Raw genomic sequence first — 25,227 nt, forward strand, 5'->3', positions numbered from 1 at the left:
CAATGATTAAACACTGTCCTCAGCACGGGAAATAGAGGCATGGCGAAAGCACCTGCCTTTGGTGAAACTTGCATTTAATGAGGGATATAACAGAAATAAAATGCATACTACCATATTAGGTATAGTAAATGCTAAAGAGAAACATGAGGGGGACAGAGGAAACACAGGATGAGGTGTTATTTTACATGAATAAGGAAGCCCTCTTTCAGGAGGCAACATTTGAGCAGATCTGAAGTAAGGGGATATACCATATAAGTACCAAGAAAAAAGACCCAAGTCAGGCTTCCTAATGTGTGTGAAGAATGGAAGGCAGCCACTGTGTTCGGGAATTGAGTGTATGGAAAATGACATCACAGGTTTGGTTAAATAATTCTGTTCATTCAATACAAGTATTTGCCAAGCACAATTTTGAGTTTTCAAAGAACAAGTCTATACCTCAATGCATGAGCCCTTCCCCCTTGTATAAATACAAACATTCCTGTTACTATCAAAACTTGTTTTTCAATTAAGACTTTGCTCTTCAGAACTTTTAGCAAGAATCTGGTGATTTATCCCTGCCTCTGGCCACATTTCCAGGCAAAAAAATTTGGAAGATAATTCATATATAGTTTTTTTTCTTGAAAGCTAAAATTCATATGCTCATTACAGAAAACTTATAAGGTGAAAATACACAAAAGCATGAATAAGAAATCACTAATAAGCCGGACATGGTGGCACACACTTGTAATCACAGCATTTGGGAGGCTGAGACAAGAGGATTGCAGTTCGCAGACAGCCTCAGCTACTTAGTGAGGCCCTTTGCAACTCAGTGAGACCCTGTTTCAAAATAAAGAATTTTTATAGGGCTAAGGATATAGCTCGAAAAAATTAAAAAAATATTGTATATCCAAAGACAATGTAAACAGAGTTAACAGTTACTAATAGAATGGGATAAAATATTTCCAATTGCTATATCTGAAGGTATATTAATATTCCAACTAGAAATCCTAAAAATTAACAACAATAAAGGCAAACAATACCCTTTAAAGATAGGTAAAAGACTAACATAAATAATGAATCTCCACAGATAACCAATCTTAGTTGTCTGTTGGATGGAAAATCTTGTTTCTCTAGTTCTGGAGTGTGTTACCTATTTCTTCTTTGTAGTTAATCTCTTTGAGTATTTTCTCTAGCGCTGGTTTTGAAGACATAAATTCCTTCAGTTTCTGTTTGTCATGGAAGCTTCTTATTTCTCCATCTAATTTGATAGAAAGTTTTGCTGGGTAGGAAATTTTTGGCTGGAAGTTGTTTTCTTTCAGAATTGGGAATATGTTACTCCAAGCCCTTCTGGCTCTCATAACTTGGTTTGGGAAGTCTGGAGTGATTCTAATTGGTTTGCCTCTGAATGTCACTTGGCCCTTTACTTTTGTTGCCTTTAAGATTCTCTGCTTGGCTTCCACATTGGTCATTTTGACAATTATGTGGCGTGGGGATCCTCTTCTCCGATCCTGTCTAAAGGGAGTTCTATAAGTTTCCTGGACCTGTGTATCAACCTCTTGCTCTATGTTTGGAAAATTTTCTGCTATTACTTCCTTGAAGAGATTGTTGATCCCTTTGGTTTCACTTTCTTTTCCCTCCTCTATTCCAATTATTCTTAGGTTAGCTCTCTTAAAATGGGCCCAGAGTTTGTATACTCCTCTGTTGCCTGTGCCATTGAAATCATATCCAAGAAATCACTGCCAATTTCAATGTTGTGAGGTTTAATGACCCAGATTTTCTCCTAAAAGTTTATAGTCTTAAGATTTATATTTAGGTCTATTATCTATTTTGAGTTAATATTTGTATATGGGATTAGGTAAGGGTCCAAATTTATTCTTTTCCATGTAATTATTATTTTTAACAATATTTAGTTAAAAGATTAATATTTCCACCACCAAATGTTTGTGGAAACCTTGTCAAAAATAACTTGACAATATAGGGAAGAATTTAGCTCTAGGCTTTTATTTAACTCCAATGGTTTATATATCTGCCCTTAGAATAGTACTACACTGTTTCAATTATTGTAGCTTTATATGGTTTGAAATCAGAAAATATATATCTTCTAGCTTTGTTCTTTTTCAAGATCGTTTTGGGTACCTAGAGTCCATATTCCATATTAGGATAGATTTTTTTCTGAAAAATAAATAAATATTCTCTGGTAAGAAAGAAAGCAAAAAGAAATATTGAAATGTTATCTTTAAGTCATCAAAAGCTTGGTATCAGACAAATGAAACTGTTATGTGAGATTATCATTTTTAATTTTAGATAAATTGCCATAATACTAGATGTCAACTATTAAGCCAAGCATGGGAGGGAGGGATAGGGAGAGAATGGGGTGGGGATTGGGTGGGGGCTGACTGGGAAAAGTGTGCATGTATGTCTACAAAAGTATGTATCCTACTATGATGTATGAATACAGTGCACCAATAAAAAAAAAAAAAAAAAGGATATAGCTCGAAGGTAGAATGCCCCTGGGTTCCATCCTCAGTACCACAAAAAAAAAAAAAAAAAAAGAAATCACTCATAATCTCATTATCTATATATGATTATAAAGAACTTTTGGGCATACTTCTAATTTCTTTTTCAGTGTCTTTTTATGCTTAATAACTGACATCAGAGCAATTTCTGATGTCAAAAAAGCCAAAGCCAAAATGCTTTCTTAGATTCATTTATTTTATATAATTTTTCCTTCTTGACTGCATGATAAATATAAAATCATAATGTTTTATTTATAGTTAACCTCTGGTCCATTGTGATGGCTCTTGCATCTAGGACTAAATACTTTAGATCACACACTTTAAAGGCATCTTAATTTCTAGAATAAGTTTATCTTTGATTCAGTCTTATATACTAAAAATGTTTAGATGCATTTAAAGTTCAACAAGTACTCTTTTGGAAAATACCTGTTGGAGAGGAACACTAACTTCTTATGGCTTCTTACTATTATCCCCAAGACTTCTATTGGATAGAACTTAGAGTATTACACACTTAAATTTCTGAGCTATATCAACTATGATTGTTTCAGTTACTTTCAAAATGACTAAAAAGGCAAACTAAAAATTTCCTTTATAAAATAAATCTTTCTTCTTTCCTTTGCCAAGTTTTCTTCAGTTACCTGAGACCATAATGTAGTTTCATGGAACTTTTAATGTTGTATTCAAAAGTTACATGATAATGTCAATCAAAAACTCTCTGTGGTCATTCATCTAAGAAAGTTTGAACATCTATTTTGGGAAATACAATTTCCCGGGGCAGGGAAGCAGAGTATAAGAAAGAAATAAGACTCCCTGACACAATGTGTTGGGGGCAGCCTCAAATGAGAACTATAGGAAATTCAGTTGCACTGAGAGCCAAAGGTGGTCCACTGTGCCTCCTCAGGTATGCTGTACTGTACATGTCTAGCGTCTGTACCATGAATATTCTACAGTTCAGGCTGACTTCAGTTTATGTATGTTTTACCCCTAACAGTTTTCACTATTAAGAATACCAAGAATTACTTTCCTTTTGTTTTTCCTTCAATTTCATTTGCTTTGGGAGAATTCATGTTCCTTTTATTTTTATCAAAAGTAAACTGTTTACATATTTAACTTACAGCTCTTCTATCAGGAATAAAGTAAAGAATATCAAAGATAAAGGAACAGTCTCTAATGTTCCTGCAAACTTTCATGTATTATTTTCATTTCTGAGAAAAACTTAAGCCAATATTTTATATCCTACATCTGAAGTTAACATTCATCTTACATAAAAAAATCACTGTACAATATAAACATTATATTGGTGTACATGAGCTTAAGAAGTACTACTTCAAGTAAAGTCAAGTAAATTAGGAAATTGGCACCATTCTAGCACTGATTCAGCACTTTTAAAGAAACAACTGAATGGAGATTTATTACTAGTTTATGATACTGGTATCAGAGAATATCAGTTCAACCCAAGGTAGTAAATCCAGAGTCTGGCCAAATTGTGTGTGTGTGTGTGTGTGTGTGTGTGTGTGTGTGTGTTTCAAGTTTGCAAACTACTAGGGAAGTTACCATATCATGCAGTTCTTTTTTGTTTTGTATTTTTTGAGTGTGGTATTGGAGATTGAACCCAGGGGTGAATCTCTTTTCAGATACACCATCATCCCCTTTTATATTTTATTCTAAGAAGTTCTTGCTAAGTTGCCCAAGGTGACCTCCACCTGCCATCCTCCTATCTCAGTTTCTCAAGTACTGAGATTACAAATATATGCCAATGGAGCTCTTGACGAATATAAATGTTCCCTCCATAAGAACCAATTATTAGTCTTTGCTATCAACAGGACAAAGGACAACACAAGACACTCAGGAGGATAGAAAGATCCTTTTTCTCCACTGTCATTAAATATTCTGGTAGATTACTAGAAAAACAAGGTATCAGTATATAAAAAAGCTATAGTGAAAATAAATTGGATTGTGGACCTCTAAAATTTCTGAGTAGAGGAAATCACTGAAATGAGTAAGCTAATCAAAGATTTTTATGAAGCCGGGAGTGGCGGTGCACTTGTAATCCCAGCATTCAGGAGGATGATCACGGTTCAAGGACAGCCTCAGCTACTTAGTGAGGTCCTCTGCAACTCAGTGAGACCCTCTTTCAAAATAAAGAATAAAAAATAGGGCAGGGGGTGTAGCTCGGAGGTCAAATGCCCCTGGGTTCCATCCCCAGACCCGAAAAAAAAAAAAAAAAAGATTTTTATGGAGAAGATAAAAACTGGAAAAATTTAAAATACTCTGAATTCAGGCAATGAATAGCCTAAGCAAAAATATAGAAACAATAGTGTGCTTGTTATGCTTACAGGATGAAATACTCTGCTAAAACAGAGACTTCACTTTGTGAAGGTTATAGAGTAGATTAACTGCAGAGACAAGAGAAAAAACTTACTTTTCCTGGTAGAATGAACTATTATCAAGAATGGCAATGTTTATATGCCTTAGGTTTAAGACTAAAAAGAGTTGACAACTACTGCTTGAGAAGCTGAGCTGTAACTGTAGTGTTTTAACTAGAGAAGAACATGATGATGATCAATCTGGCTGGCAAGCAATAAATATAAAGTTAATTTAACAAGGAAGGATTAGATGTAATTAGAGGAAAAGCATCAAGGTTGAATGGAAAACTGGCATGAAATGATTCCAGGGCTCATTCTTTAATTTAATATATATTTATGGACCTCCTACCACGTGTCAGGTCCTAGAAGCTGGGACTAAAGATAACAGGGCAGTATCTGCATTAAAAGCTATTTGGTCTACAAGACAAGAAGACTGGTGCTAATGATGAAGAGTGTGGGATTGATCTTAAGTGCACATGCTGTTTAGTCAGAGTTGGAAATACCAAACTCGTCAAGGGCTTTGCTACAAACTAAAGTATTATCCTGAAGTAGACGACTTCGTATGCATTCGCTAGCATTTACTGAGGTCTTCTATGTAAAACACGTTGCTAGACAAAAAGAAACCTTTGAGATGAGAACATCAAAATTAGAATCAAGTAGGTAATAATTACTGGTGACAATGCAAGAGGTCTGATCTTTAGTGACCTAATGAGGCTAGCTGTCAACAGGGCCATCAGTGCCCAGGTTAGAACGGGTAGAGCGAGTCTTCTAGTACTGCCTGCACTTTCTCACTACCGTCTCAAAAAGTAGTCAAGCTTGAGTTGCGGAGACTGTCGGCCTACGTAGGGTTTTTCCCCGAAAAGGTGCTAACCTGAGGGCGGAAAAAATACTTAGGACCTATGGGTTTTCAATTTCCTTCCGAGGGTAAAACTGGAGAGGGGGGGGAAAAAAATCTGTCGTGGATTCCCTCTCTTATAACTAAGAAGGGAAAGCACCTAGAGCTCAGGACACACAGACTCCAAATCCAGAGCTCTCCAGCGGAACCACGCGGAGCCCCCGGCCGGCAGGGCAGCTCTAGGGGCCGGCAGCTCCGGTCGGATGGAGCAGGAGCCCGCCCCGCCAGCCCGGCGCCGCTCGGTCGGTACCTGATGCTCCCTTTTGGCGGAGGGCTCGTCTTTCACCTCCGTCACAAACACACACGGCATTTTCCTCTGCACGGAGCCCAGGCGTCTCATGCTGGGTTCAAGAAGCAGGAGCGCCCGCTCCCGAAAAGTCCCAGGTCCTGGTGGGAGGATGCTGCAGCACTGGGCCGCCGAGCGCAGGACACCCACACTGCGCGCCCCGCGCAGCGTCGGCGCCCCAGCTCCTGCCAACCCCGAGCGAGGGGCGGGGACGCGCGGCCGGATGTCGCCTCCTGGCCGCAGCGCTTTCTGGGAGTTGTAGTGCGGCGCCGGGGCGTCCGGGCGTGCAACTGCACGTGCATCCCCCCCGGGTTTTGATAACTGTGCGAAAACGAAGGTCCGTTTCCAAGTGTGTGTGCTTAGCCACACCTAATAACGAGTGATATTCTCAAGAATTAAATACTATCAAGTTGTAAGTGATGAATAAGTTCAGATGTCGACGTATCACCATCCTAGTGAATCCTACTTGTCTGTTTATGGGGAGAAGCACTTGTAAAAGTTTAGAAATAACTGGAGAGACGTTCCGAGACGCAGGCAGGGGGAAAAAAAAAAAAGACGAAAGAAAATGAAATCCCAGGGAGAACACGCTGCAATTAAAACACCTGAGACCACCCCCACCGAGCTACCGGTTGAAATTATATACAGCATATCGTATGGTTGAAATTGATTCTGATGTACTTTCTGGAAAAAGTGAAGTTTTTAACCTTACATTAATTCAAAGCCATGGGAATACCAACAACCGAATTACATTCTCAAGTTTTTCATAAGAATCTTAATAATCTTAAAGATGAGTTACAATAAACAGCGTGGGTAGCTGTAGTCAATTAAGCTAAAAAAAAGTCTTATATGACATTACTCAGAAGATTACTAGCCAGTAAAGAATAAAGATAATGACTGGATACAATAAATATTAAATATTTAATAATCTTCCATCTCATTGTAGCTAGTAGTCCTCAGTTTAAAGTTCTGAAGGAATTTTTACTTTACCATCATCTTTTGTGTGCTTGGATAAAGGTTATTTCTATAATTTTCTCAACAGCATTTATCCAACTGTCAAACATTTTATTGCTTTAGCACTTGGAAAATAAACAACTATATCAGAGGTATTTATGTAATAAGGTTTCTAAAAAGTAAAATATACGTAAAATAGTTTAGATTTTTCAAATTAATGGATTCGGAGAGAAGAGAGGGAGGGAAAGATTTGTTATTTCATAGTGTTTCTTTTCCACTGTCTTCAATCTTCTCGTCGGAAGACACAAACACCATCTACCATCCCCAAATTTTAAAAAAGGAGGAAAAAAAATAAAATACATGATACTGGCTTTGTGATATTGGAGCCAGAAATTTCTTAGCATGTTAGAGTCAGGCACTACTGGTCTTTATTCCTCTAGAAGATTCCTAAAACACAGGTTGTCTCTGAAGTCCTGAAGAGGTAGTAAATAACCTTTACAGCTATCAACTGTCATTTCTCAAACTGCTATAGAATCTTCTAGGTCCAACATTCTGTAATTACTGAAAAAATATAATATTTCAAGACATTCTACGTACTCTTTTAATGGTAGTAGCAAAGCTAATCATCTCACAGTCACAAAACACTCTAATACTTTGATTTCATCAAGGCCTGGAGAAAATTATCTAGGAGAAAAACAAGAGTCTAAATCAGGGAAGAGCCACAGGTCAACTCCCAGTCATAAACCAGACTCCTAATGTGATGAGTAACAGTCATCACTTTGCCTGATTCTCATAATCCCCAAGAGTCAACAAGAAGTTGCTACCAGCCAGTATGCTTAAAAGACGTGTTACAGAATTACAAACTGGAATTACAAACTTCTCTGACTCATGTGTTAATAGTCTAGCATGCACCAAGAAGAAAGAATGTGAATCTGCTTTGGTCTACAGAAAATACAGAATTTTTAGGCCTATTCACAGCTGAGGAGACAAATACACCATCACTTTTCATTACAGATAGTAAAATTCCTTATATCTAGGGTAATGGCTTTATTAAAGACTAGAATGAAGTTCACAAGAAAGAAGAGAATAAGGAAAAATTAAGAAAAGGTTGTGTTCCAAGTACTCAAAAGATAACTAAAATGTACAGTGTTAATGAATTTGCAATGAAAGAAGAAAAACATAATACCTATATGGCGCTGACCTGTATTTTTTTTCTGTCTAATGGAATGCGGCTGTTTGCACCTAATTTCAAGAAGTAAAAATTGTTTTTCAGCTTTCTTATGTGTAAAGTCATTTAATCATGAAATAGTGGAATTTGGAAATAGTACTCAAAACAATTCAATTAAACTCCAAGTTCACAGTAGAGAGGGATTTTATCTGGAGGCAAAGACCAATTAAAAATATTCCTTAGATGTGTTTCTTCCAGTAGCCTATGCCTACTTGGTTCTTCCAGAGTTGGAAGGTAAGGCTCAACAAAAGTCAAGATATGTTTTTCTATAAATCTATGACAATATTTTCAAAGGTTTAGAAAAATCTTTGTTTCTTCTTTACTCCAGAAAGAGAGAGAGAGAGAGAGAGAGAGAGAGAGAGAGAGAGAGAGAGAGAGAGAGAGAGAGAGTGAGTTTTACTGGAAAATGGACATAGGGGAGTTTTGCTTCTGAGCTACATCCCAGACCCTTTTTTGTTTTGGGTTTTGCTAAGTTAGCACATGCTAGCTGCAATCCTCTTGCCTCAGCCTCCCAAATACTGGGATTCTTAGTTCCTTTTCATTATTTTCTTTTATTTACAATGATAGGCAAATAACATTTTTCTAAATTTTAGTTTTTTAATTTTATTTCTTAGATTTTCATTCTAAAATATTGTATTTTTAAAAATCTGAGCTTTGGCTTAATTATATCAAAGTAAAAATCTATTTCTTAAAAATAAATTTTGATTTAGTTTAATCTATCATCTCTGGCATTTTCTAAGTTTTCTATGATGAATATTTTTATTAACATCTACTAGGTTCTAATTCTTCTAGTACAGAAACTAGGATGAAGAATAACTGCTGATTGAAATATTTCAGTCTAGGAATCAGTATTTCACATTGTTTTCAACAAGTACTCAGATTTTCAACTTCTCTGGAAACTTTCATCTCTATGAAGAACCCATTCCTCCTTTTACAGTGGGTGAGAAATGGAATAAGCTACAAGATGAATAATTAGTCCGGTTTGTTTTCAGGTACCTATTAATGTATCACGATCTATGATTTTTCCAAATCTATGGATAGCAACAAATACATATTTAAATAATTGTATTTATTATCTGAGAATATGGAGAGCATATTTACCTATTTAAAAATTTTAGCTTGTTTTTAAACAGTGTAGGAAAATTAGAAAAATAGCTGCTTACTTGTATGATAATTACACTACTTCCTAATTTTGAAGGCATAAAGTAGTTTATGTTCTATATTCAATCAGAACTTTGACAAATCAAATATGTTACTTTATTTTTGTTATTCTTTTTGGTTAATATGTTAGAGGACTAACGAAAATACAGTATTCACTAAGGCAAAGTAGCCTACAGTTAGAGGTGAGGTCATTTGTGATGATCAAACAATGGATTTGGTAACAATGAGGAAAATTCTGGAAGTTTGAGTTTGTGTGCTTACTAGCAACCACTTTCAACATTTCTGCAAAGCTAGAGAAGGTATCTTCTAATTTAAGCTTATTTAAGAATTATCTATTGTGTAATATACTATCAACAGGAGGTCATTTTTTAAGGAATACTACTGATAGCCTGAAAGACTGTGGAAAAGAAAAATTTTCCCCTTATACACTGATAGTTCTTATATTTGCATTCCTGCAATTCTTATATATACATAAAAATTGGATTAGCAGCAAGAGAGTTGAAAATGGCAGAAGTTGGGAATGACTGCTATTTCTTTTTTAATTCCACATGCATAAAGGTAAATATTGTACAATTTACAGTACTTCACATGCTTAAGCTCTTTAATAGGATAAAAATGTGGCAGTAATTTGCATTGCTGAATCAAAATGTGCTATTTGCCCACAAGATATTTTATATAAAGTCTGAAGTAAAAGTGTACTTTTGATACTGAATTTCTCTGATGAAATCTGGGACAGTTTGAAATTATTATTTGCTGGAAACTACTCATAGAGATCAGTTACAGCCCTGTAAGTTTTTAATCTTTATGTAACCTGTTTGCTTTATTATGGCTTTTTGAGTCATTATATTTCTACCATGGAGATGTTAATATGGTATATCATAATGTTTCAATTAATGTGATTCCAGTCATATAAGTTTATGGAGTTAATTTCAAGGCCACTCTCAAACGTAATATCATAAACTTGTTTCCCTATTTGAAATTCATTAGTGCAATGACTGAATTTTCCCCTGTCAAAAGTCTAAGCAACAAGTAATTATCATGAAAAGGAAAAGGGGTGATATAAAAAAGTCAGCCAAATATAAACTAATGTTTATCAAGTTAAATGGGCAAGGGGATTTAGATTAATGAACCCCAATAAAACCAAGTAAATATAGAAATTTAATTTTAGAGTCTTCAAACATTTTATCACAGCGTGTGCCAATCTAAACCCAAAGGGAGAGTTTATCTCTGTTTTTATCTGCTAGGAATTCTTAATGGAGTCAAGCTCTTTGGTAACAGGATTTAGATCCACTTTATTTCCATTATCTGTGGATTAAACTCTGAGATGATAAGGAATAATAGAATGTATTTCCTAGTTGGTAGAGAATATTAGCTATTTCTCTGCTTATCACCAAGTGTTTAGCACAGAGACTGAAGGGTTGTATGTTCCCAGTAAGTGATTAAATGAATAAAAAGAAAGCAATCACAATACCTTACCTCACATAATTTTTATGTATGTTCTGTGAAAAGAGTATTTTATTATTTTATTTTAATTTCATTTTTACAAAGGAGGAAACTAAAGCATATAGAGGATAAGTTAAGTATCTGTGACTATGGACAAGTGGTAAAGCCAGGTATTCACATACCAACTTATATTTCTTTTCTTGAGGTACTGGGGAATGAACCCAGGGGCATTCTGCCTTCAAGATACACCTACAGGCCTAGTTTTTATACTTTATTTTGAAACAGGGTCTCACTAAGTTTCAGAGGTCCTCACTAAGAAACTGAGGTTGGCTTCAAACCTGCAATCCTCCTGTCTCAGCCTCAGTCTCCATTTGCCTAACTTTGCCTTCCTTGCCCACCACTACCCTGTACGTGGAGAGTACATAGATCTACTTTTCTTCAGCTAATTTTAAGGTAAATATTGAAAAATACAAAAAATTTGAAACCTCACTACCAAGGAATTGTAACAATCTGTACTATTTGTTTTCTTATACCTTACCAATTGTGGATTATCAATCTGTGTAATCCTAGCCTATCTGATGGATGTCATTGTTTCAAATTGTATGTCTTTGAATACTAATGAAGTTGTAGATCTACTTTTAAAACAAGAGGAGAGTGAAGGCTTCAGAAATAGGAGGGAGATATAAAATACAGAGCAACCATGGAAGAGGTGTCAAAAGAGAGAAGAATTTAATGAAATACTTTTATTGCATATTACTCAAACTCCAGAGAGTGGCCTGCAGGTTTTTTGGGGATCTGTGCACACAGGAACATAAAATTAAAAGGAGTAGTAGCCTTTCAAAATAATCCATGTCTGCCTTTTTTGGTACATAAAAATGGCAGTGTATATGTTTACAGGTAACTTTATCTTGATAGGCCAAGGACATAAAGCAGTCATATTATGCAGTATAGTGTGGTAGGTACTTAAACTTTCACACTACCATAGTTGTTGCTCCATTCACTTTCCCCATATAAACACTTAACTGTGTATACAGACCAAATAACAAAAATGATGATCTAATAAAAAAAAAAACTGACAGATAGACGTTTTCTCCACAATTAGCATATGGCTAGTGATTCTCAAAATATGTCTGGCTTTCTTTGTTCATGGTGGTGATGGAGGGTATCACCAGTCTCATAAGTCTATTCTTAGTGAGCTCTGGACTAAATGACGAGAGTAGCACTTTGTGAGTGACTTGTGACATATTGTACCATGTAATGGTTTCATGTTTTCATCACTTTCCTACTAAAGACAATTTGTTAAAATTTAGAGTCATGCTCCTAAATTGGTGGTGTGTGTTTTTGTGCTTCTAGTTTGACATTCTCATAATCCCTTTAATTCATTAGCTATTTATTAGTAAACACCAACATAATTCACTGTTTAATATGTTGAGTTTTCTTCGCTGTTTAATTTTTTTTTAGGGTTCCCAGTGCCGATTTCGACACTGTGAAGAGGCCCTTGGCAGTGACACTGTGTGCTCATTATGGAGAGAGAGAAAATGTTTAGATCCACTTTGTAGATTTAGACACATGGAAATGCAGGTAAAATTACTCAGTACCAATTTTTTGTTGTTGTTGAAAGCACTTCCCTTTAATAGTAGTGAATTACACTTTTGCAACACAATAGAAAGCAAATGCCTCTTCCTTTCCTCCCACTGTTTAGTTTCAAGTATTTTTTCATAATATTCAACTTAAATTCTCAAAAAAAGAAAAATGGAGTAACATGTTTTGGAAATACCCACTGTATCTAACAGCAGGGGCCTTAGAAACACTGAAAACCACAAATCACATGATCCTGACTCACTAGTGAGAGTTGTTTTAGCACATAATGTTGAGTATTTCTCACACACTGTTGTGCACATTCTATTTACTGTGATTGTGCTATCTAACCATTACATTTTCCTCCTACCTCCTTTTGTCTAGCAAAACTGCAGTATTTCATGCTTCTGGGAAACTCAACCTCTTGGTTGTGTGAAGATCAGTTGTATCTTTTATCACAGCAAGCCTCGAAATATCAATGGATTATTTTTGCCACCAAGTAGCAGTGAGTATATATTTTAATAACCTGGACATACCATAATGTATTCTGATTTTGGAGTAGCAGCATAGAATGGCATATTAATGTAGGACAAGGTGAGCAATACAGTTTAATAGCCATTGGATTATTGGGGATGATTCTATCAAGTATTATAAGATGAAGTCTAGAATGAACCATCAAGTAACTCACAAGATGAAGATAACAAATAACAAGTTAAACTTTCTCTGGCTATGTGTGTCGATACATTTTATTCATCTGAAAAGTGAGATGACTTCTGATCTCATTGAGCAAGAGACTATCACAGCAAACTATCACACATCAAAGCCACATTGAGAGACCATGGCCTCACCAACGCTTCCTATGAATGCCAGAAACCTATCTGACAGGCGGGAAGAGCAAGGAACTGGTCTGTGTCATACACTTGTGCTTCTAACAGAGCAGTTGTCTGCGGTGGTTCTTCCAAAGACTAATATTGGAGAAAATGTAACACCATTGCTACAAAAGGCCTGGCCCCATTCAAGCCAATTACATGCTGCTGAGACTATTTTGCAGTAAACCATAAAGTAGGTTCTGGAAGGAATATAGAAGACATTATACTCAAAAGCAATGAATGGCAAGAAACCTGCTAAGGAATTTTGACTCTCAAGATTTCCTTTTGCTGTTAGCAAGTTCACTCTCCTGCTTTGTCTACTGAATTTCTCTGATGCATCTAGAAATGAGCTTACAGGATATCCATCCTTTGAGATGAAAACATGGCTTGAGATTCTCCTCAAAAGACAAATAACTAAAACTTATGTCTTCTAGTTATGCACTTCTGGAAAACTCTGACTCCAAAATAACATTACGCATGTAATACCTTGATTGATGTTTCTCTCTTTCACTTGACCATGAAGATCACAAGGAAGGGTATCATAATTAGTTTCTTTACTATTGCTTTGCACAGCTTCTGGAGCAAAGATGCCCAGTAAAATTGGATGTTTGGATAGATGGATGAGGGATGGATAGATGACAACTGAAAGGTAACCTACTGGGATTAAATTATTTCGTGTAATGAAATAACTTGACCCCATTAGTTTATAGGTAGTATGGTTTAATTAATTAAAATGTATTAACATCTTTATATCTAGTTAGTAGTTTGTTCCCTAGTGATCCATAGGTAAAATTACTATCCTTCAAACTTGCTCTTTTAGGACTAGAGGAAAACAAAGATTGAATTCCTGGCCCTAAGAAGAGTGAAATGTCTGTATAATTGGCAATTATTGGGCACCCCAATATAAGATATGCCCTGGGATAAATGCAGAAGGAATAAATGTTGTCGTTATTATTTATTAGAAGTAGAACATGATAATTGAATATAAATCACTTCTAGCCTTTCTGAAAGTCTCAATTTCTTTGGCAGCTGTCAAACCTTTGACTGACACCAGAGTAAGCTTTTCACTAGATGGATCAAATCTAGGTCCATGCAGGGGAACCAATCCTTTCCCTCAAAATTCAAACTCATCATGAGAGGGGAATAGGGGACTCACAGGATGATAATACCCTTCTTTCTCAAGTCTCTTTGACTTTACAGGGCATTAGTAGGAGCCCCATAAACCCACCTCATTCTCCCACACAGCTCCATCATGCCCACTTTCATGTTTGAATTCACCAGGGCTAATTACATTTTGTTTCTATTTATATCAGTCAATACAGGAGCCTCCATCCCTCAAATGACTCACACTTATCCTCCTTCCATTCTTTACACTCATACCTCCCCAAGCTTCCATTATCAACAAACTGCTCTATTTATTCTCTGAACTTTTACTTCCTCTCCATTTCTGCCACAAGGGTATTTCCCTCTGAGGACCCTACTTCTCATGTAGCACTCTCAAGTGGTGGCTGTTTTTTTTTTTTCTTCCAACTCTTAAATACCACTGGACCCAGAGGTAAGAGGAAAGATTTCCTTGATCTTCCTCACCAATTCCAGACTAATATCTGGCACTTCTCTCTAAGAACCTCAAATGAGCCCATAACACTGACTTCCAATCTTGCTACATGGTCCTTTCCCAGTCTGTCCATTCTCCTGGACTACGCCTCTTTACTACCAAATTACAGGTGGGATGATTACAAATAATGTATCAGAATATAACTATCAGCATATATAAAGCATTGCACAATCTCTATGTAATTTATATTGGATTAGAATAAGGAAAATTTACCAAAAAGAGGTTCTATTTCTAGATTTTGATGAAATAAGACCTATCACGTAGTTCATATTACATAGGTGAGTTGGAGACCCAGTAATGCTATCTAAATCACAAGCTGAACTCTTCCAGGATGAGGTATTGCCAAAAGCAATTTTTCTTTTTTTGCATATAATCTCTAAATACTAAGTGCAATTATCAGTAGTCCTGCACTGGGAGTTAGGGGTTGTCTGGGGATATTAAACCATTAATTAGACTCATTGCACTTTAAATTTTCATATGCTTGGGAATTTAAATAGAGTTCAGACTCCTTTAAAAGAGATTTAAATGTTGCTAAACCATAAATTTTTCAAAGAGATCCTAATTTTTCTAGTTATCATCCCCAAGTTTAAAAACAAAATAGCTACTAAACCAATGGAGGATGCTACAAAAAACATAGTTCAGTTAATATTTCCTATAATTACAATAGTTAGAATAAAGGGTTCTGAGCATATTTTGCATTTTATTTCCAAGCATGGTAGATATTTATTCTTTCTCCATGGTATATGTTAGAACTTAGTATACTAACATTCTTTAAAATTTCTTTTCATTTTCCTTCCATGTCATTGACTTGTTCAAGAGTTCAGAGCAGTTTTCTAAACTGAAATGAGACTTTTGGTCTTTCTTACCTTCCTTCCTTCTTTCTTTCTTTTATTAGATTTAAATGTGATATTTTTGCAGGTCATCAGTATATTTGAAATCTTATACAAGTATACTTGTATAAGTGTTTCTGTTGCAGCAACCAAACCATTTCATGTGGGTTCTTATACAGAATGAATGAAAAAAAAATTGAGGATCTTTGCTCTGCAAACTTTCCAAAAAAAAAAGAACACCCTTTTTATACTCTTCAAGAATGATAGAGCCCAATTTTCAGAAAGACTGTAATTTAATTATTCATGCACGAGTTCTTAAAGCCTACCCATTTTGCATTGTATTTTTGTTTTAGCTATGAAAAGTATTTATTGCATAAAATACTGCATTATGATGATAGTGTATATGACATATTTTATAGAATGTTTTGAAAGTTTACAAGGCACAAAAAGTAGTCATTTTTGAAATGTCTGGGAGAAATATAATATCTCATATGGCTAATTGAGACTTTCTTGGTTTGAAGCACTTGTGTACTACTATATGTTTATAAACTGGATTTTATTTCCCATCTTCCCTCCTTCCTTAAAAACAAGCAGGATAAAAACAAATAGTCCTAGTTTTGTAGCATTTGCTATGACCAAGGAGCAAATATTTCCATGCTAAATTCCATGCTACCAAAGTGATATTAGTTAATTTGCAAAATTCCTGAAAATTGAACAGTGGGTTCTCATGTGCTAATTTGAGCTCACTCTAGCACATTACTGGTTATAGGAAGAGAAACCCAACTCATTCTCATTTAAGGGAAACCTGGAAATTGTGAGCACATAAAATGCAACAGATAAAGGAAGGAGCTAACTTTGGAGGCAGTTTCCTTCACCAACTCTTGGCTCTAAGCTACCTGACTTTCTCCACATATATTAGTTGTCCCAGAAGCTCCAGCTCTAGACCTCGGAGCCAGAATAAGAACATCAATTCAAACTGAGTTAAAATGTCAACCTGAGCTGGGTGTGGTGGTGCATGCTGTAATCCTAGTACAGGAGGGTTGGGAGGCTGAGGCAGGAGGATCACCAGCTTGCAGCCAGCCTCAGCTACTTAGTGAGACCCTGTTTAAAAATAAAGATTAGCCGGGCGTGGTGGAGCACGCTTGTAACCCCGTGCTTGGGAGGCTGAGACAGGAGTATCGCGCAGGTTTGAAGCCACCCCGCGCTGGTGTAAGAGACCCTGTTTCCAAATAAAAATATAAGACAGGTCTGGGAGTGTAGCCCGGACATAGAAGGGCTTCCAGGAACCCCAATACTACCAAAATGAGTGAATAAATAAACAAATAAATAAATAAATAAATAAATATTAAATAGTAGACCTTGGGGTGTAACTTGGAGGTAGAATACCCTAGGGTTCAATTCCCAGAACTGCAAAAAAAAAAAAAAAAAAGTCAACCTGCCACATACTTGCCAATATAATCTTGTGCAACTTAATCTCTATATTCATTTTCTTCATCTTTATGTTAGTAATAGTTCTAGTACCCATGTCATGGGGTTATTTCAAACATTTAATGGATTCAGACTTAGTAATTTAGAGCAATTGGCAAAGAGCAAGAACTCTGCATTAACACTATCATTATTATTTTGATGAATAATCTTAGAAGAAATATTTTTTCAGACAATTCCTTAACACCAAATCTTATCTAATGGTGTGGAAGATATGCTCATACTTAACAATTGTTCAGGACAGGGAATAGATATAAACTTTGGGATCAGCAGTTTATTCTTACTCAGGCTAAGTGAACTAGATATGGGGAAATGATTTGTAATGAAGACTGATATCCTAAAATGAGGGAAGGAATGGCTGTGGAGTAAGCAAAAAATGATAAATGATTGCTACGTAATATTAAGATACGTCTTTTTAAATGTGTCATGTAGGCCGGGTGTGGTGGCGCACGCTTGTAATCCCCGCGCTTGGGAGGCGGAGACAGGAGGATCGCGCAGGTTCGAAGCCAGCCGCGCTGGCGTAAGAGACCCTGTTTCAAAAATATAAAATAGGTTTGGGAGTGTAGCCCGGAGGAAGAAGGGCTTCCAGGAACCCCAGTACCCCCCCCACACACACCCACACACACCCACACACACACACACACACACACACACACACACACACACACAAAATGTGTCATGTAAAATACCAAAATTGATCCCAGTGGCATAAAAATAGGCTTTAGGTAAATCAAGGTGACAAAAATATCTACTTATGCAAATTCATGGAAAATGCATTATAGTAGCTGCTTAAAGTTTAAAGACTATTGGTGTTTGGGATGTTACAGATAAGTTACTGAAAATTAAAAATGTCATCATGATACATATCAAACTCTCAGCACACCATTATTTTAGCCAATGTAGAGAGGTAAACTCAACCAGTAAGACACTGAAGTTTTATTTCATTAACTGATTACCAAGTATAATTAAGTGATGAAGTTAAGCAATTAATTATTCTGTACTCATAACTGGATATTTTCTGTTCACTAAATATGATCATTCCCACTCTTTCTTTTCTTCTGATGTGCATTTTAATGTGATGAAGGGAAAAGTATAATTGAACAATGGTCTTTTTGATGAACTACCTACCCCCTAAAACATTTTAGTTAAATTTTTTCATTATAAGTTTAAATAGTGACAAAGGACACAATTTCCAACATTTAGTCACCAACATTTAAAGATAAAAGTTTCATAACTTTTAAATTCATCCAGTGACATTGAAATTAACATAATGGAACTAGGAGAAACTTGAAGTCTCCAAATGTAATCATAAGGAGATAAAAATGCTAATTACTCTAATTTGATCTATACTCATTTTAGACATGTATCAAATAATCACACTCACATAATATGTACAATTAAGCAAAAATCATAAAATAAATCCCAATAATGATCCAGTACCTACAATCTATTAAATATTTTAAAATCTCAAACAAAGTTCAAACAGGTTCTAAGGTTTAATTGAAATGCATAGTGAAAAAAATAAAATGATGGAACTTGTTCAACCAGATATGAAGGCCTATGAAGAAATAGAGATTAGGACAGTGTAGTATTGATTAAGGGCTACCAATATTGACAAATGGAACAGAATGGAGAGCTGTAAACTGATGCCCTGCATAGGTGGACACTTGATTTAAATCAGTTTGCATGACTGAATAACAGGTAAAAGATGATTTTTTGAGTTAACAAGGAAAAATGGACTCTTCTCTTACACATAAAAATCAGTTTTAGGCCAATTATATATAAAAATGTAAAGCCCAATACTTTAAGTCTGTGAAAGATAATAAGAAAACAAAAAATATTAATCCTTAAAAAGACAAATACATTTGGCTACAAGAAAATTAAAATTTGTATTAGTTTAAAATACCATAAAACTGGGCGTGGTGGCGCACGCTTGTAACCCCCGCGCTTGGGAGGCAGAGACAGGAGGATCACGCAGGTTCGAAGCCAGCCGCGCTGGCTTAAGAGACCTTTTTTCCAAAAATATATATAAAATACGTCTGGGAGTGTATCTTGAAGGTAGAAGGGTTCCATCCCCAGTGCCACAAAAAATAAATAAATAAATAAATAAATAAATAAATAAATAAATAAATTACCATAAAAAGGATAAAAAGATAAAGTACAAAATAAGAGAGGATATGTAATCCAAGAAAAGATCTGGGTTTCTATGAATACAAACGAGAACAGATAACCTTGTTTCTATTTTTAAATTTAATCTCTTTTGTAAAATAATTAAAAGGTGGGAGACTATAAAAGTGATTGAGTCATGGAAGCTCTTCCCTCATGAATGGGATTAAAACCCCTAGAAAAGAAGCTTCACTCAGAGCTCATCCCTCAGTCCATTTGTTCTTCTGTCTTTGCCATGTAAGGATGAGGCATTCATACCTTTCAGAAGATACATAACAAGGTGCCATCTTGGGAGCATAGAGCCAACACCAAACTTTTGTTTTGAACCTTCCAGCCGCCAGAAATGTAAGATAATATATATATATATATATATATATATATATATATATATATATATTATATATACATACATATATATATTTGTAGTACTATATATATATATTTGTAGTACTATATATATATATATTTGTAGTACTATATATATATATTTGTAGTACTATATATGTATATTTGTAGTACTATATATATATTTGTAGTACTATATATATATATTTGTAGTACTATATATATATATTTGTAGTACTATATATATATTTGTAGTACTATATATATATATTTGTAGTACTATATATATATATTTGTAGTACTATATATATATTTGTAGTACTATATATATATATTTGTAGTACTATATATATATATATATATATTTGTAGTACTATATATATATTTGTAGTACTTGGGGTGGAACCCAAGGGCTTTTCTACCTCCAGGTTATGCGCTGGGATTACAAGCGTGTGACACCACACCCGGCTGTAATTTTTTTTAATAACAGTCTCAGAGCCTCGAGAACAAATGAAGATAATAATTGGTACTGTGTGTGGCTGTAACAAATACCTAAAAATATGAGAGTGGTTCTGGAACTGAGTAATGGGTATAGGCTGGAAGGATTCTGAAAACAAAAGAAGGATTTGAAACAAAAGAAGGATTCTGAAACAAATGCTAGAAAAAGCCTATATTGTTATGAATAGAGCAGTAAACGCAACTCTGGTGAGAACTCAGAAGAGAATTTGTGGAGAAAGTTTAAATATTCTCAGAAATTAAGTGGTCATGACAAGAATGTTGGTAGAGATATGGATGGTTAAGGCCATTCTGATGAGGTCTAAGACAAATACCAAGAATTTGTTATTGGAAATTGGAGGAAGGGCCCTCTTTGTTTTTAAGTTGTAAAGAACTTGGCTGAATTGTATCCATGTGCTAAAACTTTGTAGAAGGCAGAGCTTTAAAAGTGGATAAAAGTATAATATTTGGTGGAAGAAATATCTAAGCAAAGTGCTAAGGGTACTAAATGGCATCTCTTGACTATTTGTAGTTAGGAGAGATGAAAAAAAAATTATAACTAAAGGAGAAGTAAAACTTAAAGATTTAGAAAATTCTCAGGTTAAAAAATTGAAAAATTATCTTCAGGAGAAAATATCAATGGTAGGATCAAGCTATCATTTTATAAGGAGATTAATATGTATAGAAGGAAGCCAGAGTCTATTTCTCAAAAACAATGTAAGAATGTATATTATCAGCACTATTCCTCCCATCACAGGCCCCAAGTGCCAAGGCCTGGGGGACAGAACCATGTTGAAAGAAGGACTTTTGTTACCCATGGGACCTCAGCATTTGCTGCCTTGTACCACTTCAAGTCTCTGCTCCCTGCATGTAAGTGCAGCACTGCACAGCCACTCAGCTGTGGTGCATGGAGGCCCAGGTACAGCTCATTTTTCTCCACCATAAGCCATGGTGGTGATCATATGGTGTTTGCTTTGTAGATGTGCAAGTGTGAGGAGCTATGGAAGCATTGTTACTTCTACCTGAATGTCAAAATATGCTCCAGGGCTTAGACAGAGAACTGGGCCATTGAAGAAAGCTCCCATCAATCAGGGCAATGACTGGTGGAGACATGTGGGAAGGGTCACTATAGCGTGTGCCCAAAGGTGGTGACTAATGGAGTTGTGAGGGTGGGGCCAGTTTTACACCCCAGAACTGCACAGTCTCCAGTGGATAACAACCTTTGAAAGCTGCCTGTTGGGCTGGTGAAGCCATGGGGACAAGATCACCTGAAACCTTGGGGCTAAAACCCCAACCGCAGGATGTAAAAGGCAGAGAAATCAAAGAAGACTAATAGTAATCTCCAAGATTAAATGCTGTTTGCCTTGCTATGTTTGGATATAGATTTATTATTGTTATTTTGGTTGCCTGTTTCTCCCATAGAAATGTCTGTCTGTCTTGTGCCTGTACACCATTGTGCTTTGGAAGCATATAACTTGTTTGATTTCACAGGTTCACAGCTAGGGAGAAGTATCTGATTTACACGATTCTTACCTGCTACTCCGAACTATAGACTGTAGTTGGTACTGGAATGAATTCAGGATTTGGGTCTATGTGAATGGAAGAAAATATCTGATATGTGAGAAGGACATGGATTTGGAGGCCCAGGGCAGAATGCTATGATTAGGATGTTTGTGTTCCTCCAAAATTTATGTTAAAACAATGTCCAATACAATAGTATCAAGAGAAAGGGGAACTTTAGGAGATGATTTGGTCAGGAGAATTTCTCCCTCATGAGTAAGATTCAAGCCCTTATAAAAAGGCTTCACAGAGAGAAGACCTTTTTGCCTTTCCATCTTCTGCCATGTGAGAACACAGAGCATTTCTTCTCCAGAGGGCCCAGTAACAAGCTGCCATCTTGGAAGCAGGGAGCCCCTCTTGGATACCATCTTGATCTTGGATTCCCATCCTCCAGAAGTGTGAGAAATATTTGTTCTTTATAAGTCATCCACTCTCATATTTTATTACATCACAAATTGATTAAAGGAATTGCTAAGAACATTTAAATCTAGCATGTTATTCTAAGGTTTGCTATTTGAAGTAGGATGAAGATTTGCTTTCATTAGATGATTTCATAGGTTTTAAGCATATTATGGGCCGGTCGTGGTGGCACACGCTTGTAATCCCCGCACTTGGGAGGCAGAGACAGGAGGATCACGCAGGTTCAAAGCCAGCCTTGCTGGTTTAAGAGACCCTGTTTCCAAATAAAAATATAAAAATGGGTCTGGGAGCGTAGCCCAGAGGTAGAAGGGCTTCCAGGAACCCCAGTACCACACGAAAAAAATATTATGGAATAATAGTCAACAGGAAAAAAGTCATTTAATTTGAAAAACCTGTGAGTAATTGCATTGGCATTTAAAAAATTGTGACCATAGGCTGGGTGTGGTGGCACATGCTTGTAATCCCTGCGCTTGGGAGGCAGAGATAGGAGGATCTCACAGGTTCAAAGCCAGCCATGCTGGCTTAAGAGACCCTGTGTCCAAATAAAAATAGATCTGGGAGTGTAGCCCGGAGGTAGAAGGGTTTCCAGGAACCCCAGTACCACCAAAAAAAAAAAAAAAAAAAAAAATGTGACCATAGGATAGCTTCAGAATGATGTGAAAGTTTCCCCAGACCTGTATGTACCTCAATGAAATAACCTCAGTTGGTAAAAAATATATATTAAAAAGCTCGAGTTTCTATAAATTACCCTAAGGTCACACAGCAAATACAGTTATATTTACAAAACCTGCTATCTATGCATGGTGGCATACACCTGTAATTCCAATACTAGGAGGCTGAGACAGGAGGATCACAGGTTTGAGACCAGCCTTAGCAACTTGGTGAGACCCTGTTTCAAAATTAAAAATAAAAAAGGACTTGGGGTATAGCTCAGAGGTAGACTGCTCCTCAGTTCAATCCTCAGTACTAAATAAATAAAGTAAAAAATAAAACCTACAAAGTGAGAATCATGCTTGCGTTATTTGAGCCACCTCCTTCGTCTCTCACCACTCTACTCTGAGCAGGTACAGCCACAATAAAAAATGCAAAAAAATTAAGCTGGACTTTTTCTTCACATCATATGCAAGAACTAACTCAAAATGGAACAAGGAGTGAGATATGATATTTAAGACTATAAAACTTTAAAATAAACCTTAGGTTATACAAAGTTTTCTTAGACATACAAAAAGACAAAGAGAAAATGAATTGAACTTCAAAATTAGAAACATTTTGTTTCAAACAAATCATCTAGAAAGTAAAATGGTAGCACATGGCATGGGAGAAAATATTTTTAAATCATATATGTGATAAAGGACTTGCATCTAGAATATGTCACAAACTCTTACAGCTCAAGAATATATAAGACAACCACATTACAAAATGGTCAAACAATTTGAGTAATAAATGGCTGAAGAAAAGATGATAATCATGATTAGTATTGAGGAAATATAAATCAAAACCAAATAAAATACTAGTTCATACCCACTAGGACAATTTTATTTGGAAAGTTTTTGGTTAAATAGGTAATAACAAGAGTTGACAAGGATGTAGAGAAATCAAAATCTCTATATACTGCAGGTAGGAATATAAAATGGTGCATCTACTTTGAATGACCATTTGGCAGTTTCTCAAAAGGCCGAGCATGGAGTCATTATAAATATGTTCCAGCTACTCCACTTCTAGATACATACCAAAGACTGTGAAAATAGATAACTAGATATATATATATATATATAAATGCTTATCTCATCATTATTAGTAACAAACTAAAAATAGAAACAACCCAATGTTAATGCTTTCGTAAATGGATAAATTGTGGTATATTTGTACACTGAATGCTATTTAAGGCTGGATTCGATTTTTTTTTTTTTTTTGGTGGTACTGGGAGTGGAATCCAAGGGCTTTCTACCTCTGGGCTATACTCCCAGGCCTAGTTTATATTTTATTTGGAAACAGGGTCGCACTAAGTTCCTGAGGCTGGCTTCAAACCTGTGCGATCCTCTTGTTTCAGCCTCCCAATCGCAGGGATTACAAATGTGCGCCACCACACCTGGCTCTATACTGAATACTATTTGATTATAAAAGGAATAAAGCACTGTTACATACAACAGCATAGGTGAACCTTGAAAACATGATAAAAAGTCATTCACAAAAAGTCCTGTACTAAACATTTTCATTTACATAATATATCCAGAATAGACAAATCTATAGAAACAGGAATATATTAATGATTATGTGGAATTGGATGTTGGGAGGAATTGATTAGCTACTAATCAGTGTATGTTTAGTTTTTGGAGTGATCAGATTTTTTTAAATTGATCGTGAAGATGGTCATACAATATTGCATATACTCAAAACTATTGGGAAAAAAACATTGACTTGTATACTTAGAAGGATGAGTTATATGATATGTGAGTCATATTTTAATAAAGCTCTTAAAATACATTCTAATATACACTTAATAATTAACCAGATTTTATAATCATGGATCTGGATAACAAAAGAAATTAAAATTCATAATTTAGGAGATTCATATGTTGGCTATCTTTGATTTTTTCTTATTTTATGGTTAGTTTTACAGGTTCAAGTGCATTTAAATAGGACCTAAAGTTTTGCCTAATTTGTCAAGCATCTGGCCAGTAGATGATTCTCAAAGTATCATACTTCTCACTTTCAAGGCTTTCCTTAACACACACACACACACACACACACACACACACACACACACACACACGTAGATCCTCTTTGGGAAATACTCTAACATAATAAGACCTGATTATATGATTCTGTCCTTGTTATAATCTGATTGGTAAAGTTACTCTTATCTCCCGATCTACTATAAGATTATGGTGATTATAATTAGTTTGCATTTACAGATGCTCTTTGACTTACACTGGTATCACATCCCAATAAACTCATGTAATTTGAAAACACTGCAGGTTAAAAATGTATTTAATAACCTAACCTATCAAAGATTAGCAATGCAGTACACGGTTAAGT

At 35.7% G+C, this 25,227-nt stretch overlaps 2 protein-coding genes across 3 annotated transcripts in view; one reads left to right on the top strand and one right to left on the bottom strand.

The window, feature by feature from the left end:
- The window catches only part of RLIG1 (RNA 5'-phosphate and 3'-OH ligase 1), a gene marked incomplete at both ends in the record, with an annotated part of 14,524 nt that extends 8,428 nt beyond the window's left edge, over window positions 1-6,096 (bottom strand). The window contains 2 exons of the mRNA XM_080704823.1: window positions 5,365-5,452; window positions 5,875-6,096. Coding sequence (XP_080560949.1) covers window positions 5,365-5,452; window positions 5,875-6,096 — 310 coding nt within the window. The remainder of the gene's footprint in view (window positions 1-5,364; window positions 5,453-5,874) is intronic.
- Window positions 6,097-9,886: 3,790 nt separating this feature from the next.
- Window positions 9,887-25,227, top strand: part of LOC308270539 (uncharacterized protein C12orf50 homolog) — a gene marked incomplete at both ends in the record, with an annotated part of 32,421 nt that continues 17,080 nt past the window's right edge. Inside the window, 3 exons of one of the 2 annotated variants that reach the window (XM_080706458.1) lie at window positions 9,887-9,940; window positions 12,287-12,406; window positions 12,788-12,908. In XM_080706458.1, coding sequence (XP_080562584.1) covers window positions 9,887-9,940; window positions 12,287-12,406; window positions 12,788-12,908 — 295 coding nt within the window. Of the gene's footprint in view, window positions 9,941-12,286; window positions 12,407-12,787; window positions 12,909-25,227 lie in introns of those variants that run through there. The other variant, XM_080706459.1, reaches the window with a different exon arrangement.

The sequence above is a fragment of the Muscardinus avellanarius genome (assembly GCF_963383645.1).
Source record: "Muscardinus avellanarius genome assembly, chromosome: 11".
Taxonomy (NCBI): Eukaryota; Metazoa; Chordata; class Mammalia; order Rodentia; family Gliridae; genus Muscardinus; species Muscardinus avellanarius.